Source organism: Echinops telfairi, unplaced genomic scaffold (genome assembly GCF_000313985.2).
Source record: "Echinops telfairi isolate 266 unplaced genomic scaffold, ASM31398v2 ScPeMD7_3533;HRSCAF=4204_1, whole genome shotgun sequence".
In the NCBI taxonomy this organism is placed as follows: Eukaryota; Metazoa; Chordata; class Mammalia; order Afrosoricida; family Tenrecidae; genus Echinops; species Echinops telfairi.
This window is the reverse complement of record NW_022107432.1, coordinates 6,389,060-6,409,605: the sequence shown is the minus strand read 5'-3', so window position 1 is coordinate 6,409,605 and position 20,546 is coordinate 6,389,060. Positions and strand designations below refer to the sequence as shown.

General features: G+C 40.3%; 1 protein-coding gene across 3 annotated transcripts in view; it reads right to left on the bottom strand.

Annotated features, from left to right (window-relative positions):
• Positions 1–18,875, bottom strand: part of KHDRBS2 (KH RNA binding domain containing, signal transduction associated 2) — a 696,574-nt gene extending 677,699 nt beyond the window's left edge. For all 3 annotated transcript variants that reach the window (XR_004047149.2, XM_004696331.2, XM_045294878.1), the window contains exon 1: positions 18,621–18,875. Coding sequence is in view for 2 of the 3 variants with exons in the window: in XM_004696331.2 (XP_004696388.1) it covers positions 18,621–18,711 (91 nt within the window). In the remaining variant the exon portion in view is untranslated. The remainder of the gene's footprint in view (positions 1–18,620) is intronic.
• Between the last annotated feature and the right edge of the window lie 1,671 nt (positions 18,876–20,546).

Genomic DNA, 20,546 nt, shown 5'->3' with positions numbered 1-20,546 from the left:
AGGGCAATGAATGTACAAATGTGATTTACACAATTGATGTATGTATGGATTGTGATAAGAGTTGTATGAGCCCCTAATAAAATGATTTTTTTAAAAGAAAATAAATTAGCTAAGAATCCATTTCAATTACCTTTCGTTTTTAACCCACCTAAACAAGAGCAATGCAAGAGACCTTGTGACCCTGTCACTAAAGTTCTTTCCTTATTTTCTTTTCTCGACTAGGACTATCTTCTATTCACCTGTTCGCCGCAGGCTTTCAGCTCCCCGCAGCAAATGGAAAGGCAGAGCATAGTAATTGGGCTTTTGAAGCCAAAGAAAAGACTGTCAACTCCTAAACTAGCAGCTATTTCCCTTTTGAATACAAACATACTATTTGAAGTAATTCATTCAGCTTTTTCTAAAGACACCTTGTGTAACCTTGCAAGTGGTGATTTGTAATGTGGCAGGCTGTTATCAGAGAGCTACAATATTTTGCCTCAGCTCAAGCTCAATAAAAAGCAACATTATTCTAAATTCATTCATAGAGAAACACTTTAGACGAGGTGCTCCCCAAACCTAATTCTTGTTTATCTATTTATTGTCTATAGGGACAGGAGGAGGTGGGGTAGACAAACTAACCTCACCTCTATTTAATTGGCTTTTTTCTAGCTCTTGAGGAATACTCACTTGTTTTGGCTGCCCTGTATAGCCAAATGACTCAAAATAATCCGACTTTAACCTGTGCGCAGCAGGGTCCATGTCTGACTACCTCCTCCCACCTCATTCTTTCCACTCTAATTCATATCTGCCCAGTGCCAAGGCCTAGACACCTCTTGCCTGAGGGTAGCATCTGACTGCCTTTTTTAGAGTCTGCGTCTCCTCTACATTTCAAATAGGAAGTGTCAAGAAAAGAATATTACCCAAGAACAGCTCTCTTGGAGTCTGTGGTCCAAAACCTTAGAATGTTGGACCGCTAATTGAAAGATTAGAGGCTCTAAATCACCCAAACCAACTGCAAAATTAAGTCCTGCTGATCTATTTTTAAAAAATCAACCATTAAAACTCTACATAACAGTATTACTCTGACATAAGTCAGTATTCTCATGAATCAGAATTAAATTTGAAGGTGACTGGCTTGAGGGTTAGAAACAGCTCTCAACCAATAGCTAAGAGAGCTATCTGTGAACACCCTAACTCCCCGACCCTTCAGTTTGTGCCTACTTCACAGAGGGTCCCAATTATCTCAAAGTAAATAGACATTAGTTACCGGGATTCATAATTATCTGGAAAATAAACAATTTGTGCTTTCAGCTTTTTCCTTCATGTCCAGCTTCCTATTTTCTTGACATCATCTACAAAATAAATCATTTGAACTCCAATTTTCATTTCATGGTTTACTTCTGGAAAAAAATATAATATAACATGCACCTCTTGTTAATAATGTGAACCTAATCCCATCCAAAATGAAGACAGGGTAAATAGGAAATGTGTACTTACCCTAATGCTCCCTGTCAATTTACTACAGTAGCTGTTGTTGAAGGATTGACAGCAAAATTATATTTGTATGTGATAGTAATGATATTGTTGATAACTTTCACATTCTGTGGGGTCACTTTTCTTTGGAATGGGTACAAATATGGATCTCAGAACTAGACCCAATAGCTAACATCATGCATAAAGGGAGAAAATATTGATGTTTTCAAGGATTTCACCTTGTTGAATACATAGTCAGTGCATATGGAAGCAGCAGTCAAGAGATCAAAGGACAGCTTGCATTGAGAAAATCTGCTATACAAGACCTCTTAACAGTGTTGAAAAGCAAGGATGTTCCTTTGAGAACTAAAGTGCAACTGATGCAAGCCATAGTATTTTCAATTGCCTCGCATGCATTTGAAAGTAGGACATTGAATCAGGAAGACTGAAGCAGAATCAATGCCTTTGAACCATGTTGCTGGTGAGGAGTATGGAAAGTACCATGGGCTGATAAAAGAACAAACCGATCTGTCTGGAAGTAGTAAACCCAGAATATTCCTTGGAAGAGGGGATGGCAGCGGCTGTAACAAGTATTTAGGATATGTTATCAGAAGAGACCGGCCCACAGAGAAAGGCATCACATGCAGTAGGGAGGATCCTTGATGAGAGGACTGACAGTGGCTGCAAACCGGGCTGAAAACTAACAATTTTAAGGAGCTCATAGGATGGATTTTCCTTTGGTTGTACATGGGTTGCTACGATTCAGCACTGATTGAGAGTCCCTAGCAACAGCAATAACTTCTGCACAAATAGCTATAGTATCTGTTCTTATGTCTTCAATCTCTTAATATTAATTGAGTTTGTAGGAAGAAAGTTTTAACAAGGATATATATTAGAAATCGCTATTTTAAATGTATATGAAATTATAATTAGACTTACAGATAAAATGGCTATATTAACCATTAATTAAGGTACTTTTACATTTTAATTGGTTTCACTAATTTGGAAATTAGTTGTAACATAAATTTTTACACTCAAATTTCTATCTAAGAACACGCTTGTAGGGACCTCCATTTAAGACTTTATAGAAGATTGCCCTCAACTGAAGACCTGTTCTTTGTTTACAAATAACACAAGCTAATTGGTGCCATAAACCCATCATCCACTAGAAGCTGCTTCCTGGGGAAATTCTGGTGTTTTTCAAGAGATGAAGGGTCAGCTGAGCTCCTTGAAACATGTTCTTGAGAAGCTGGAGGAATTCAGAGATCTCTCTTCTCTGCCTTCCCTCCTCTCTACCTTTCCTTGCATTTGTTTGACTCTTACCTTATAACTAGAGTTTACATCATCTCAGCATTAAGGACCCGCCCAATCTTTTTGGTGCTAAGGGCTCTACAAGAACAAGGGTCAAAATGAACTTTAGAATGGTCCCAGGTTGACAAAGTAGTCCAACAGGTGACCTACAAAGATTGGTCATTCAAACTTATTATTCAGAATCCTAGAAGAAACAGGCTTGATCTGATTGCATGAATCTCGCATGACCAGCAAACCTTATTAGGTAGCACATTCAACAATGTGTAAATAAACAATAACAATCAATTAAACAAGCCTAGGGAATTGCCTAAAACTTCCATTTTACTTTGAGCTTAGAACAGGGATTACATCTAAGAAAATTGTACACTTTTGTTGTTGTTCTTTCTAATGGAAGCAGACAAAATGGTAAAGGTTTGATAGACTAGAGACTATTCTCCCCTCTTCACCTCAAGTGAATATGAAATTATGAGCCTTGATATCATAGTGGTTTACAGATTGGTCTGCTGATCACAAGGTCAGAAGTTTGAAGTTGTCATTAATTCACAAAAGAGAGAGGAGGCTTTCTACTCCCCAAAAGATCGACAGCCCTGGAGAGTCACAGAGCACTTCTACTCTGGCCTATAAGATTATTTGAGGCAGATTTGGTTGGGGGATTATAAAATTTGATTTAAAAAACAACAACCTCACTGCCGTCTAGTCAATTCCAGCTTTCAGTGACCCTTCAGAGCAAAGGAGAACTGTTCTTGTGGCTTTCCAGACCTGTCAATCAGAGTCTTCTCTGTATCTCCAGGAGTGGCTGCTAGGTCCACACTACTGACCTTGCATTCAGCAGCCCTACATGTAACCTGCTATGCCATCATTAAAACACACTCTGCCAGTAATTTAAATCTCCCTAAAGGTTGCTGTTTTCCATAATATGAGACACTATAGTTAAGTGCCATGGAATTGTAAAATTGTAAGATACAATTTATATTCTTGAAGTCCCTCCGTACAGTTAAAATCATACATAGACACAGTCCTTCTCTCGGGTCCAACATAATCATTATTTCTTCAAGTAGTGAAAGAAACCAACATTGAAAAGTTATATTCATAGATAGCACATAAATCCTTTCATATTAATCGCAGTCAAGACGGAGAAATGCTCCCACTACAAGACACGTGAAGGATCTGAGAGCATACACATTAAAAAACCAAAGCACTGTCATCAAGTGCATGCTGACTCACAGTGACCCCTGAGGTTTTCTGGGAGTGTAACTGTTTACTGGAGTAGAAAGCCCAGTCTTTCTTCCATGGAGCTGCTGGCGACTTCGAACTGCTAACCATGTGAATCACAGCCCAATGTGTACCTACTATACCACCAGGACTCCAAGAACCCAAAAGCTACAACAAATGCAGTCATCCCACCTCTCGCTAACTGTGAAGCACCGTTTCACTAACCAGACTGGAAGTAGTGCATTCCTACCCAAATTCAAGGGGCACACATGCAGTCTTCAGAAAAGGAATTTGTGTCAAGTCTCTTAGCAAAAAATAGGTGCATACGATGGAGATGGATTTGGGATTAGCAAAGCCTATTAAAATTTCAAGGACAAAGGGAAAAATGTCAAGGACAAAGGAAACTAGGTTTGCTTTTCTATCTGAGTGGAAGTTTTGTACAAGAATGTTCGGTAATGTGGTATTAAGGAAGTTAGTGAGTGGGGTGGAAGAAATAAAGACTCAGAGATGATGGTGCAAATCCCAGAAGTGTCTTTGTGAGCTAACGTCAGCAAAACAAATGACCATGTGCAGCTCTCATTATCTTAGTTGACTTACTGCTAATTCGTTCTAACTAACTGTCTTCATTTCTCAGATGAGAGAAAACAGGCAGAGAGAGGTTGACATAACCCCCTTACTATTATGTTGTTGTTGTTGTTGTTGCTAGGTGCTGTCAGGTCAGTTCCAACTCCCAGCGATGCTACGTACAATAGAAGGAAACACGGCCTGACCCTAGGCCGTCCTCACAACTCTTAAGTTTGAGCCCATTATTGCAGCCCCCATGTCAATCCAACTCGTCAAGGCCTTCCTATGTTTGCTGTTCCTCCACTTTCCCTAGCATGGTGCTCTTCTGCAGGGACTGGTCTTTCCTCGTAACGTGTTCAAAGTATTTAAGTCTTGCCATTCTTACTGACAGTCCATGGTACTTTCAATATTCTTCACCAGCATCATTCAAATGCATGGATTTTTCTTAGTCTTCTGATTCAGGGTCTAATTTTCATAGGCATATGCGGTCATTGAAAATCCTATGGCTTAGGTCAGGTGCACCCTAGTGCTCAGAGTAACATCCTTGCTTTTCAACACTTTAAAGGGGTCTCATGCAGCAGTTTATACCCAGTGCCACTCATGTTTGATGTTTCACTGCTACTTCCATGAGCATTATTTGTGGATCAAAGCTAGACAAAATCCTTGTCAGCATCAATCTATTCTATGTTTATGATGATGTCATCTACTGGTCTAGACTCCAGAATTCTTATTTTCTTCACACTGAGTTGTACTTCATACTGAAGGCTGCAATCTTTAATCTTCATCAGCACGTGCTTCAAGCTTTCCTCACTTTCAGCAAGCAAGATTGTATCAATATCAATAAACTTCATTAGTCACCAGGGGAAAAATATAAATTTAGATAGTCTAGTTCCGGTATTTATGTTGTTAATCACTTAACTTAAATGCCTCTTCATGCTCCTGTCCCAGTCCATATGTCCAGCCATACAAAATTGCTATTTTTGTAGTCAGAATAACTAAATATCATCCATCCATATGGTTCAACATGTTAATTAATCTGAGCTCTACTCCACTGTGCAACGCAAGTTCCTGAAAGAACTTTGTAACCTCATTCTCATCAGGACTTCACTCCGGATTCTCTCCTTAACCCTTGAAAATCTGGGTTTATTTTCGCCATTACCTCAGTTTGTTTACCCTCTCTATATACACTGGAGAAATGTACTGCTTGTGTTGCATGATCCAGCTGTACCTTCAGAAAATGCTGTCCAGACCCACTACTCTTCAAAGGCCCTTTGTAACCAATACCGAACTCACTTAGGGAGGGGCCCTAGTGGCACTGTGGGATACGTATAGGGTTACTAACCAAAAGGTTGGTGGTTCAACCCACAAGTGACTCAGTGGAAAAAAGATGGGGCTGCCTGCTCCTGTGGGATATTTACAATCTCAGATATTGTCCTATAGGATCTCATGAATTGGATTTAACTCCATGACAGTGGGAATGGTTAAACCCACTACATCTCTCCTGTCTATATTCTGGAATACTCTTTTTACTGTACATATGCGGAAACTCTTTCTGTCATTTCCTGTAATTGCTGCTGTTTTTCAGAATTGTGACGAAAATCCTTCTTCTTTCATTCCAGCGGCTTTCCCGAGATGATCTCTTCTATTCCAAGGTCTACACTCACAGACATGCTGACAAAAAAACAAACTGCCACCTGCAGTGGGATCCCTCCTCTCAAGTTGCACACCCAGCGCCTCCTGTGTTTTCACTTGGACAGCCCACAGGCTCCTCGATGCACATAAAATCTGAAATCACCATAGACTCCCCTGTGTTTCAACACCATTTAATTTAAATCAATTACCAAGGGGCAACATAAACAACGGAATTAACCACAATTTAGTGATTAGCCCCTTTTCCAATCCAAACGTCTCCATTTTATGTATTAATTTGCAATACATTTGCCCAACCACACTATGATGATTTGAATGCAGATAGCCACATGTTTATCCTGAGTTATTTTGTCTAGTTGTAGTGACTTGTCTGTATCTTCTATCAAAGTCATTCCCCAACAACACAGGCACAATTTTTCAAAAGTAAAATTCTGATATCTTCCTGTTCATTTTAAAACCTTTTAATAGCTTACATTGTTTGGGGTGTAAACTTCAAACTTCTTAACATAGTTTGCAAGAAATGTGTGACAAGGTTCTACCTTTTTCTTTAGCCTCATGTTGATTCTTTCCTGTGGACTACACCTTACAGTTATATTTAATTCACATCTGAATCTTCAAATAAATGTTCTCTTTCTTCTTGGGCTTTGGATATGTGGGATGAGGTACCGATTGAATAAATCTATCAAAATTATAGCCCCTTCTACAACTAATCCAGGTCCTATCCTACTGCAGAGACAGGGAATTATTTTGTGTGACTCTTTCATCCAAAAGTCTCTGTAACACTCACCAGATTACCTTTTCCTACATATGGTTGGAAAGACATTGTAACAGCTGCCAGGCTGTATTGTGATTGCCATCCTGTTGTGTATAAAATGAGTCCTCCGAGAAGCAGGGCGGGGGTGGGGCGATCTCACTACCAGTAAGAGCCGGGAGTATGGTGTGTCTTCTGAACCCTGAGAGTCCTGATCCAGAAGATAGCAATGACATCAGAGGACCAGTTGCAGATATATGAACCAGAGCCTGAAACAGAGTGATGGACTTCCCAGGCCAGGAAGCAATAAAACCGAGTGCTTCTGGGCAGCAAGCTGCCTGGGAGTTGGGTACCTTTGGGCACTTTATTGGAGGAGCTGAGCTTGCTGGCCCATGGACGAAGTGGAGCTGAATGCCTTTACCTTGAGACAGTGGAGTGGCATGCCCTTTTGGTGATTTGCTAGCAGCCCCGAAAGAGCTTTGCGACATGCCCTGATGAACAACTGTATTCTATTTCTCGCTGCATTGCAGTCTGTTAACTTCCCATACAAACCCTTGAATCGTGAATATTGTGTGTGAGTTCTGTGTAGCCATTGCAACCCAGAGTAGTATAGAACTGGCAAACTAGAGAGAGTTGTGTATCACAGAACACCTACTTTATCTGCTGTATTTCAACTAATATACTTAGTTGACACTTTAATGAAAGCCTCCTATGATCGCGAAGATTTCTTTATTTCTCCTACCCTGGACTTCTAATACATCTTTACTTCTCTTCCCAGTGCACTTATTTAATTGACTGTATCCCCAGCCCTCTGCTCTTCCTAAACGTAAATCCCGTGTGGTAAAGGACAGCACAGATCTTAAGATCAAGTGTGTAAGTTTTCTCTCATTGAGTCCTTCTATTTAGGAAATGCTTAACAACTGAGAGATTCTGAGTACACACACACATACACGCAGCCCAATTCTAGACAAATAGGGTGCAGTTCATTCAGTACACTTATCACTTTATCTAGCTATCTTAAACTGCTTTTAATGATTACAGCGCTTATTCTATCAGATTTTCCTTGTAGGGGTACCACATAATCGCAAATCTTTTACTAATTTCAAAATACTAGCACAGCCATCTATTATATGGAATTCTACTGCACATCTACAATCATCTAATAAAACACCATCTGCCTCAGCACACCAGATATTCTCTCATCTTTGCACAATTCCTGAAAATCCTCACTCCACCAAGTCTTGGATCAATAAAACAGGGAACTTTTCGTTTTTGCCTCCCTGAAAAAAGAAGCTCAGAATGTCTGGAGACAGAGATCTTTAAACCAATGTGTTCGCACTTAAATGCCCACATTTATAATACATGCATACCTAAACATATCTCAATACATTTTATTATTTAGTAATTCACTTATTATTTCCACTTTATAGTTTTGCACATTGACAACAATGCTGCGTGCAAATCAAGTCTCTAAAATATTTTAAAAGCAAGCTTAAGTTTTCAGGTGAATATTATGTTAGAGGAAACAATAACTTCTTTGATAACAATTACTTAAGCCTTGAAAAAGATTTCCAAAGCAAGATCTTGATATTTTTTTAAACGACTCATGTTCTTCAGTATTGTTTAACGTCTCAGTGTTTAATGGCTGCTTTTGACACATGTACACTTTAAAGTCAACATTTACCTTATCTCTGACTTATTCCTTTAACATATCCAAAATGATAAGCTAACTTTCGATCTGTCCCTTTAACTTTTCACATAATATGGGGCACTATTGCCTGCCTTAGGACATAAAATAAGAAGCTGAGCCAGAGTGTATGTTCAATAAATGGTAGCTGTTACTGTAATCATGCCTCTCTTCTTTTCAAAATTAACAAATGCCTTTTTCTTCTCCAGGCGCTCGGCTACATTCCCGTAACAGCAACTCCTCCTTTTACAATCAGGGTGCATCATTATCTAATCTAAACCTACAGTTCTATGAGCCTGTTTACACATTCTACACTCCAGAGAAAGCTCATTCTATTTTCTGTTGAGAGAGCAAAATCTAATATATAAATGTCTTTAAGGAAATGGGCATTGATTGTATCATTCAGGTAACAGTAATACAGACCAATCTGCTTCAAAGTCATTAAATCATAAAATCTCAGAGCCCATGTGTAACACATTTTAAGTTTTCTGTTTCTCACCAAATGTGAAACTTGTTCACTTCCAAATTTTAAACAAAGCCTGTAAGGCCTCAAGACATTATGGATGGGCTATAGTTTTTCTTCCTTAGTAGAAAAATTCAGCAAATGTAAGCAGTTCTTAGAAAACATGGCAAGAAAATTGCTTCAGCAAATCACAGATGTTCTTCAATTCCTTCATGACTAATAATCATAGAGAAGCTTTAGACTATTCCTCTGTGCCACAACTGTCAATGCAAAAGGCTTCAAAAATTTCATGGGAAACTGGAATTTGAAAAATTGTGGAATTTTCCCATAAATTCTGTGAAGCTGCCTTTCATAAGGTATTCAGAAACTTTAGACTTCCCACATCCTCCTTAACCCATTTCTGTATGCAGGAAAATGTCCCCACTGAGAAACGCCCTTGGCAATGCATCTGATGCTGGCCTGATGATGCTGTCGCACTTTAATTCACCCACATCTTGCATTCAAGAACATAATTCAAAATTTCACCACAGTACAATGTTGATCTCTATTTCAATCTCCTAGGCAATTTTTGCATATTAACTTCAGCCCCCTTTCCAAGGCCTCGCTGAAGTTGAGTCTCTTGCACAAGAGGCAGTGTGGTACAGTGGTACCACGGCTTCTGCGGGAGGCAGCATGGATATTGCAGCTCTACAGCTTCTTGACTGTGTGATCAGAGAGATAAATTAGCTCTTAATGCCTTACATCTCCTCATTTGTAATATTTTAATCATTCTAATAACTATTTCATAAAATTAGTAGGTTAAATAAGTGCAGCAATGTGTGTAAACCACCGAGCACACTGCTGGCAAAACGTAAACACTCAACAGATGTCAACAGGAATAATGACGATGAAGAAAAAGAATATGAATTCTGTCTCATCGTGACAACAAAGTTCTTTCTTCTTCTTTGGAACCTCTATTTTATTATAGGCTCGATACAGTGCAAACTCGCCCAGGAGATTTTCACGGTATGTACATTGTTCTATCCCCACAGATTATCAACCTTGAGATTTAAATGTTTGAAGCATCTTCATAGGACAATAGCACGTGTGGTAGAAAGACGTTGCCAACACATACTCCACAGCGGGAGTGAGCTCGTGGCCAGATGTAGTCAAGTGCTCACCCGGTGGGCTTGATCCCTCGGGTGGCAGCTGGACTTGAATGTGACACAGTGAGGCACACAGGCTTGTAAGTTGGGGATTGCCAGTAGTTCCACAGGAGAAAGTCGAGGTGTCGTCTGCTTTCCTAAAGATTGACAGCCTCAGGAACCCAGTGGAGCAGCTCTCCTCTAACCTATCCTGTTACTCTGAGTCAGAATGGGCTCCAAGACAATGGGTTGTATATAGTAAATGCCTAAAACGTTTGTTCCTCAAGAGTTCGTAAATAGTGAGTCTCGCTCTGGCCTAAAATTATTTTGGAAATAATATTCATGGGTCAAATATGAGCAATGGAGAAGATATTAAAAGTGACTTGTTTTCCCCCCAAAAAGAAAAAAATAATGATAATGTGGAGCAGTAGAATGTTTGGTCACTGTCTCTCACTTAATTTTTTATTGGGCTTAATATTATTTGACAAATATGCAACCATCATAGAACTTTCCACTTGTCAAAATGAGAAAGCTATACAATGTAGGTATTCATTAACATAATTTTTACCATTATTAGTGTTGATGTCAATGATTTCAGCTATTAGTCGAAACAGTATTTTAAAAATCTATTTCAATAACAACATTTATGTAAATGCTCACCTGTGGTTCACCATTTTTTTGCACAGAAAAGGATCATATTTCGGTCTATGAATATATTAAATCTTGACACTGTGTAGTAGCTCTTATCAAATGAAAAACTGATTTCACAGAAAGTTGGGACCCTATTATTAGATGTTTTATAATGCCAGTGTGTATAAAACATAATCCAATTAAAATGTACTGTCTCTTAATATAGATTCAGACCAAAGAGAGATCAAATCAAGTGTTTAACCAACTGAGCTAATGACACTCTGAAGTTATTTCCAAGAGTTTCTAAAACTGTCTCATAAAATCACCTGTGCTGCTTTGACAGGTACTAGTGGAACAATAAGCTTCAATTTAGACCATGTACTTAAAGCAAAACTCAAAATAGCAATCAGACCTCACTTTATCCCCACTGCTTGGTACAGTGCCACAAATACCCTGGAAATGAGATACGAGCAGTTCCTGGATGACAATGAGCATTGGCACTACATCTATCTATGCGTCCAGTTTGTATGTAAGTTGGAACACTTAGGTGTCGTTCGTATATGACATCGGTCGAATGTTTGTGTTAGTGTACCTTCCTATGAATAAAAAACAGAGACATACTCCCAGATACACTAAAACATCTCTAACATAATAGTAGAGTGATAATGATGTTTTGATATATATCGCAACATAGCTCTCATTTTGTATTCCACATCATCGTGTATACCCCCAATTTCAATTTATTTGGCTTTATGGGAATTGGTTCTTAGCTATGAGTTGTATGTAAATTGGACGTTGGAAACTTTCATAGAAAGAAGAAAATATTGTGCCATTATCTGAATGAGTTTATCTTGGTCATACTCATTTTTACATAACTAGTTAATGAAATGTTAACATACAACATATAAATTCTCAAGAAACACACTTTCTTTTTTCCTGAAAGGGGGAATGCAGAATCAGAATGGTGGGTACTGCTGGACCCAAGAATGGCAAGACTATGAGCTTTGTAGGTTTTCTTTGTGTCTTGTATGTGCAACAGTGGGTACAAGACAAGCTGGCAATGTAGAAATATCAACGGAAGCAGATATATATATCCCAAGTAAAGCCTGCTCCTTATCAAGAAACTTAAGAAAAGGGACACCTAGCAAGGCAGAAATCTTTCAGACAAAACCTACCCTTCCTAAGTCAAACAACATAGGCAAACCTGTTACCCCCTTAATGGTCCCACTTAATAGGAAGCTTATATTTTCAACCTTGCCCAGCTATAATGAAGCTCCCTCTGTGCTAGAGGGACAGCGTCAGAGAAGACTAAATGGGGAAGTGAATCTTTATTAAGGAAGTTCTCCTCCAAACTATCAGAGGAACCTTTTTGGAAATCCTGGACAGCTCCTGTCATTACGTGGCTTACTAAGGCACCCTTTCTCTTTCCTCACACGTGATGTCAACGGAGACCTCTTTACAGGGAACGTTCACCCTCATCTGACGAGGACGTCTCCTCATGCCCTGCAAGTCAAAGTGATATGAGGAAATGCCTAGTGGAGAGCCTGTACTTTTACTCCCCTCTTACAAAGAAACAAAGAAAGCCTAGAAGGAAAACAGCCGAGTTCACAATGGGTTGTGCATTATAATGTTCTAGTCATAAAGTGGTTGAAAGCAAACCAGAATGAGTTATATGAGGAAGCTACTGTGGGAAATATTCTGAAAGTGACAAAATCAATGAGGGCTGAGAATAGAAAATCATGATTTGGGAAATAAGCTATAAAAGATGCATGCCAGGCTAAGGTGCCAGTACATAGAAGCTTGGCGACAAGAAGGGCAGGCAAGCAAGATGTGTGTTTCATGGGAAGAAGAGGCCACAGAGAGCGCCACAGGACCAGATGCTGAAATATGATGGCGAAAAGCCAAACTTTCAAGTGTCTACTGAGTCTCACCATATACCAGTATCTATGACACACACTGCTGTATAATCATGAAGAAGACTCAAAGGAGCCCTGGTGGCATAGTGGCTACACACTGGGCTGATAACTGCAAAAGATGAGGCCTTCTACTCCCTTAAAGAGCTATAGTCTCAGAAACCCACATGGGCAGGCCCACCCTGTCCTGTAGGGTTGCTATGAGTCAGCATTGACACAATGGCAGTGAGTTTGTTTTAGTCAGCTCTTCAAGGGGCTCAATATCTAGTTAGAGGCAGATATAATGTGCTAATCATAAAAGGACAATTGTAAATAAAATGATCTGGAGAGCTTCTTCATCATGGGGACACCCATTATCATCAAGTTAATTCTGACTTAGAATAACCATACACAAGGTGTCCAAGGCTCTAAATCTTTACAGAAATAGCCTCAACTTACTCTCTCAGAGAGGGTAGTGGTTTTGAGCCAACAAACTTGTGGTTAGCATTCGAAGCCAATGTCACTATGGCTCCTATCATGGGGATAGGGTAGAAGAAAAATATATATTCCATATGTCTATCTTTGCATGGGAGTAAGCGGGGAGAGGGAGTGAGCTACAAGCAGTTTAGTATATCCAAAATAAGCAGAAACAAGTTAGCGAGGATGTAAATATGTTCAAGGACTGTGGTTTATACCTTATATGCAATGGGACTATTAAAAATCAGATTTTGAGCTGAACGAATCCCACCAACTACATAGTGTGTGCTGGGGAGGGGAGAAGGGGATGGAGGAGGTGACTGTATGGAAGGAAGTACAAAACCAGTGGTGTGTGGTGCTCAGAAACACAGTGAGAGATCTGGAATTTAGGAAGAAACAAACACTAAAAGTTTTATTTTTATTAATTTTGGCAGGTGAAGTGAATATTTTGTTAATAAACAGTTCCTGTTTAGAGATCAATACAGGGAAGGAGTAGATAATAAGAAAGACATTGACAGTATGGAAGAAAGGATGTAACCAAGGCTTGAGTTCATAGCAGATAAAATGAAAACTGGTTGGCTAGTCAACCTTGGGCAGCAAAGAAATTCCCATTCATTTGATATTCAGGAAGGAAAGACAGTGAGGACAGTGACAGAAGTTTCTAGGTGGTGGGAAGTTTGAGGGACATCATAAGAGATACATTCCCCTCCCTCAATAAGAGTCCAAAAAGTCACATATTGTGAGTGGAAATGTTTGAAGAGGAGTCTAAGGAGGATTGGAAGGATCCTTGAAAGAAATGGGTGTCGGGGATAATGAAGCCTACATCAAAGACTGAGAAGTGCCCTTGGACTACGGATCATTAAAAACCCTGGTGGAACGCTTTTCTATAATACACTTATTTCATGGTTATTTTTCAGTCCAAATTTCACCCCAGAAGTGATTCAAACAGTAAACTGGGGCTTTAAAAAAACCCACCTTAAAAGCACCATCATATATCTTTATTGTATTTTCACAGGCATATTTTTGTATCCTCATAAGAACTCTGCCGGTTAGATATTCTTTTTCCTGTTACATATATAAAGGAGCAGAGTACCATAGAGGAAAAATATGACATGACCCATATTTCACAGTGGTTAACATATCAGCAGTCAGTCCCAAGTGTTTTGATTGTGACACCAGTATTTTTCCACTACTACATGGTACTGTTTTAACTGCCGATCAAAGACAATATACATTTAACTGTGCATTTTTGTTTGTTTTTTCTGTTTTAATTGTTTTTAAGAAGAATATATAAGATTACCCTGGGTCTCTGGGTAGAAAAAAATTAGATTATACTAATAAAGGGGAAATTATTTTAAAAGTCATATGAATCCTACTTTATGTCGGAATCTACTTTAAGGTATTAAACCAATAAACTTTCCTTTGATGGAGAACTCACTGAGCTTTATGGAAAATAAGGAACACAATCGAAATTCAAAATTCTTAATGGGAATCTAAAGGTAGTTAGGTTCACTACAAAATTAAAATCCAGGTATTCACAATAAGTATTAGTCACATAATAAGAAGTAGTTACAGTTTCCCTCCTGGTTTTAAAAGCACATTTTTATCTGCAAACAAGAAGGCAAACCCTAGTTGGCAAACTAAGATCTTTTCACAAAAATGTGAAGATAACCACTGGGGTTTCTAAAGAAACATTTGAACGGCTGGAATATTTGGCAATATTTTATTTTATCCTATGATTCTGCAACTAAAACTGATGAATTACCAATGTTTGTAAAGAATTCATGTTAGGAAGTCATATCAGTGAACTTAAAATATTCTCACTTGGACAGGAATTTATTAAACACTTTAAAATACTCATGAAAGAATGGAATGACTGTAACTGAATCTATAAATCTGAAAAGATCTACGTCTGTCACTAGGCAGGCATTTCTAAGTGCAAACAGGAATATTTCCATGTGTATACCTTGTTACTCAGCAAGTCTTTGCTCAACAAGCTTATGAACATAAATTTGTGTCAATGCCTAAAATAATGTATATGGCCCAAAGTACACTTCAGTGCATTAAATGTGTTATCAATCACTAAACTAGGTAGGAATGCAAAAAGTTTCAGAAATGTACAACCATTGCTTTTTAAATTCTGAATACACAAATACTACTCTTTGTATCAGCAGTAGTGCACCACTCACTTATTATTGCAAAGGAACCTAAACATCAAATAATCCAACTCCATGTCAGAGGCAAGAAAACTGGTCCCAGGAAAGTGAAGTTTCCCAAGATGCAGTTTAGCCAAAAGCAAAATTAAAATCCAGGTATCTGGATTCACAATTTAGTGCATTTCCCAGAAGTGGCATAGATATAAATAACCTCATCTAATTTCATCTGGCAAAGCAAATTTAGAGGCTGAGTGAAATTTTAAGGATCATGCTGAGTTTGCTGCTTTATCATATTCAAAAGTACCTTCCATAGCAAATAGATCATTAATATTATAACCATGAAAGAAAAATATTTTAAATAATCAAACATAGTACAAACCCTCTTGAAATAATTTTATTCAACTCCTCTCCTAAACAATAATCAGATACTTAAGATGTATGGGGCTTTCCAATAGCTTTCTCAGAATCAATCCTATTGAAACAAAGCAAAAAGAAGTGAGATGATACAAACTATAGCAAAATCACCAAAAAACAATAGACCAGTAGTTTTGACTCCCTAGCCTTTAATTCTAAGTAATGCAGTTACAGTTGAGCACTGATTTGCATCTATCACCAATCAGAAAGCAAATCTGTTTGAAAGCTCATTGGCTTACATTGCTGCCTTTATATACACTTGCTTCCGGAAAGCATTCTGAAGAACTGAATCATCTGGCTCATTTCTATTACTCACTCAGTCTTGAGACTGTCTGCACAGTACTGACTGAAATGCACCTCAGTGAGCACCTTCCTTTCAAATGAATATCTATGTCAAGTTTATTTATAGCCACTGCCTTCAATCAGTGCATTTCCAGGTATAGGAAATAAAATCATCTCAACAATAGTATACAGAGCTCTGAAACAAAACCTGGAAACCTTGGCAAATAGCCTTTGGTAACATGATGAAATATCTCTGATTCTAGGATACGATCACCTTATACCTTAATTAGAGAAAAAAAATCAATGCTATCAAGTTAATTCTGATTTTAGCAAACCCTACAGGGCAGAGTAGAACTACCCCAAAGGTTCCTGCCATTTCTCCCTTGGAGAGGGAGGTGGGTTGGAGTCATTGATCTTTCTGCTGGACAGCTGAGCACTTAACCACTAGGCCACCACGACTCTGACTCTATTCTATTAAGTACATATAAAGAGTCCTAGCTTCAATTAGAGAAGTAATTTAAGCACTATGATTTTTTTGGCATAAGTCTGTAAAGACCTCAAGATAATTATCATCACCTCTTCCGTTTTTCTTTTCCTCTTTCTGAAATTTGGGCACTTCTTTGTTTCTTACTTAGATGCTTTCCTTCTATTTAGGTGCCCCCCCCCTCCCCACCTTTATAAAAGCAGGGAGTGCTACCCCCTACTGGGGAAAAATCAAATTACAAGGTACATCAGACCTTGTTTCTAAAGTATCAAGAATCAAGTTCCTGGGAAAGATAACAAAGTGTTAAGGAACCAATTGCATAGCACTCTGACTCGTTTTATCAGTCGCAGGAGGAAGTACCGGTGCACTGTTAGGTGTCTCACGTGCAATAGTCTCGTTTGACAATTTTCAAAGTACAATAAATCTCATTAACGACGGATGAATTAATCATTGAGACTGACTGCAGCCCCAAGAAAACTCCAATAAGCAGGTCATAGAAAAAGATCAATTTGAAACGTTTTTACTTCATTTTAAATACATTATTAGTTAAATGAAGACACTTCTGGAAAACATGTTGGAGTAAGCTGTTTGAGGAGGCTTAATTACATTATAAATCCATTTAGAACAATTCTGAACATTTGTAGCTTCATTCTTTTCTGATATTTTTATTTTTATGTCCCCTTCTCCATTTTTGCAATAAAGTATAAAGAGTGTTTAATTTTTAATTGACTTAACTTCCCAATTTGTATTTTATTGTTTCCCATTCAGCAGCCAAGCAAGTAGTAAGTACAATTGTATTTTTCCCTTCCCTAGCACTTTACAAAACCTGCCTTTTCTTGAAAAATAGTTCAGTTGTTTCAATGATACATTTCATATTGTGATTAGAAATCTTTCCCAAGCAAAGATGGAAGACAATTCACTGTTATTCTAAAAGGTATCCCATCAATAAAATATTCAAATCAGTCTAATGTCTATTGGAATCATATAGGGAGTCATAGAATAAAATGATATTAGTTGTATGTCTACGTCTCAAAAATGACCTTTCTTTTACTGCTGAGGGGACTGAGGAAAGTTGTCACTGTTAGTTTTACGATAGGTATGGTTACAACAACTCAAGCAGCAAATTTGCCTTGTAGCCAATTTGGTAATGAAGCAATTCATTATTAATGAAGCATTAATCCCCCCAAAATCTGTACTCCTTTTTTTAAAGTGCCCAGAGATCACCACAGATGTCGTGGAAATCTTTAGTTTACAGGGCACCATTTCAAGATAAATGGAGTCATTTGGTTAATACGTCTCCATACAGAAGTTTAGTAGGTGCCTGTGCTTGTGTAGTTGTGTGTGTGTGTGTGTGTGTGTGTGTGTGTGTGTGTCTTTTTGGACGACCTTTCGAAGCAGTGTAAAAGACAAGACATACTTATTCTGGGAATGGAATCTCCTGCAACATTACAAGTACACAAAAGAAAATGCACACTTGGTAAAACAGTTAGGCAATTGTGGAATGGACTGTTCCCAGGGACTAATATCTCCCAGAATACCCAATTACCACACTTCAAATAAATTTATAAGCACGTTCGCCTGGGCTTGCGACATCCACCAGCAGACACAGATTCCTATAGATTCATACTTTCGGGAAGAAAGACTGTTATTAGATCAAAGGGGACCAAATGCACTTCCCACATGCGGGGGTGGGGAGGGTGGGGGGATACTGATCTATAGCAACACAGCTCTTAAACTACTACATTGATCACCATTTACTTCCAAACTGATTTCACTTCCCCCTGAGAAGTGAATGTGTCCCTGTAGACCACGGTACACTCTATGGCTCCTCTGTCAACCATCCTAGCAGGTCACCTCTCCGCTGTCCATAGGTCTCCCGACGCTGGTCTTCCCCCAATTAAGACGCAGAGGAGAAAGCCCCCAGCTGCCCGCTCCAGGGAGGGAGCGTCTTATTGCGGGCACAGGTGCCTGGCAGGTGGAGACCCGCGTCCCTCCCCAACTTCACTCCCGAACCCAGCTGCGAGCGAGACGACACGGACGGCCCCCACACCTCGGCGGGGGCAAGTCCTACCTTCGGCCAACAGGCGCGACGCGTGCACAAAAGATGGGTCCAGGCTGTCCTTCTCTGCCATCAGCTCAGGCAAATATTTCTCCTCTTCCATAGCGCGGACTTCGGACCGGCCCCGGGCGAACGCGAGGTGCCGCTCGCTCGGACGCAGGCTCGCCCTGCTCCCGCGCGGCTCCGCCTCGGCCGCGGCGCGGGGATCTCCGTGCGTCCTCACGGGCCGCGCCCCGGGCGCCTGCGACTCCGCCGTCGGGCTGCCCGGCCCCGCGCCCGCACCTGCCGTCCCTGCCCTCGGCCCTCGGCCCCTGCTCGCGCCGCTCCGGGGCTCACACCAGCGGCCTTAACTGGAGAGGCGGGCACACCTCGCGTCCCGCCTCCGCCGAGCTCGCATTGGTGGGCGGGTCAGGGGAGGCGTGGCCTCCGTGAAGGCAGCGGGTCCTTATTGGGCCGCGCTGCAAGTCGGATCGCCTGAGTGGCAGGCAGCAGCTGCAGAGGGGAGGGAAGCGCAGAAGGTGCAAACGCTTTCATCAGGCAGCCGGAGCCTTCCCGGTTTATTTAGACGTGCCGAGTTCGGCGTCTTCCTAGGAGGTATCGATGGAGCAGAGCGCGAAAAGCGCCCGTAAAACAGAGCAGCTCCGGTCTAAGGCGGGAGGGGAAATGGGCATGCGAAGTGAGCACCAGACGAGGTGGGGAAGCGCCCGGGGAAAGTCTGGGGAAGGGAGCTGGGACTTCACCTGAGTCCCTAAGGCACAGGTGGCTTCCCCCTCTCACGCGGCGCAAACGCTCTCCAGTTAAGGGGCATCAGCGGCGCACCTGGTGGAAAAGGCGATGAAGACCGCCTGTGATCCGCGGCGGGGATTTTCAATGAGACTGACCTACATCTCAGGGACAACGCAGTAGGATGTTCATTGATAAACAAATAAAGCGGCTCAAGGGCGATATTGTTGTAAAGCAACATGCTTCCAGTGTACAATCACTGGGCTATTGATTTCCTTGTGTGTTCCTTCCCACCCAGCCTTCTTCCATGCCTGGGAAAGATTGCTGAGGAAGAGAAGGGCTGCATTTTTTAAGAAGAAAAAAAAGCGACAATCGCTCACAGTTTATGGAGGAATCGGAGAGAGATGTGAAGGAAAGAAGACTTGAAAATTGGCAAAACAGTTGCTGCAATGTTCCTCTTTTTCCTTATTTTAGATGTGCCAGGCTCTTTTACCAGGTACTGTGCTGAGCTACTTTAGATCTATCCCACCTCTATTTAAAGAGAGAGTCAAATCCTCCCAGTATTAACAACAGCTGATACTGAGCCCATCCTTCAGCCTTTGCTTATAAAAAGAAAATCAGTTGCCCTGCAGCCTAGCTGAATTCTGGGACCCCATCGCTGTCAGAGTTGACTTGTTTTGGTGGGCTTTTCCATGGCTCTTTGGGTGGGGGGGGGATAATTTACCAAGTCTTCCTTAACAAGGGTCTTAAAAATGTAACACCCACCCACCCACCCCCCTGTGCTCCCAGTTGGGAAGAGCCCTCTTTCCATGGACTTGGCTTCTCTAATCCTCAAAACTTTTTTTCCTTTTTTTTTTTAATTCTCTGTGAGTAGCAATCCCCTTTATGGCAGTGAATTTGATTTTGGTTTGGGCACCACCATTTTTGCTGTGGGAGGCAAGGGGTCCATTTCCATACAGATAAACCTTGCTTAAACTTTGCCAAGTTCTCACACAGCATGGTCCCTTTTCTCTTAAATTTTAAAAGATAAATCCAGAAGATGATGGTGATCCTTGTAATCAGTTCCAACTTTCTACCCCACCCTCCCTCCACCCTTCAGGTATCCCCACTCTCACTACTGGTCCTGAATGGATCATTCTGTCCTGGATTCCCTGTCTTTCCAGTTCCTATCTATACCAATGTACCTCCTCTGATCTAGCAGGATTTGTAAGGTAG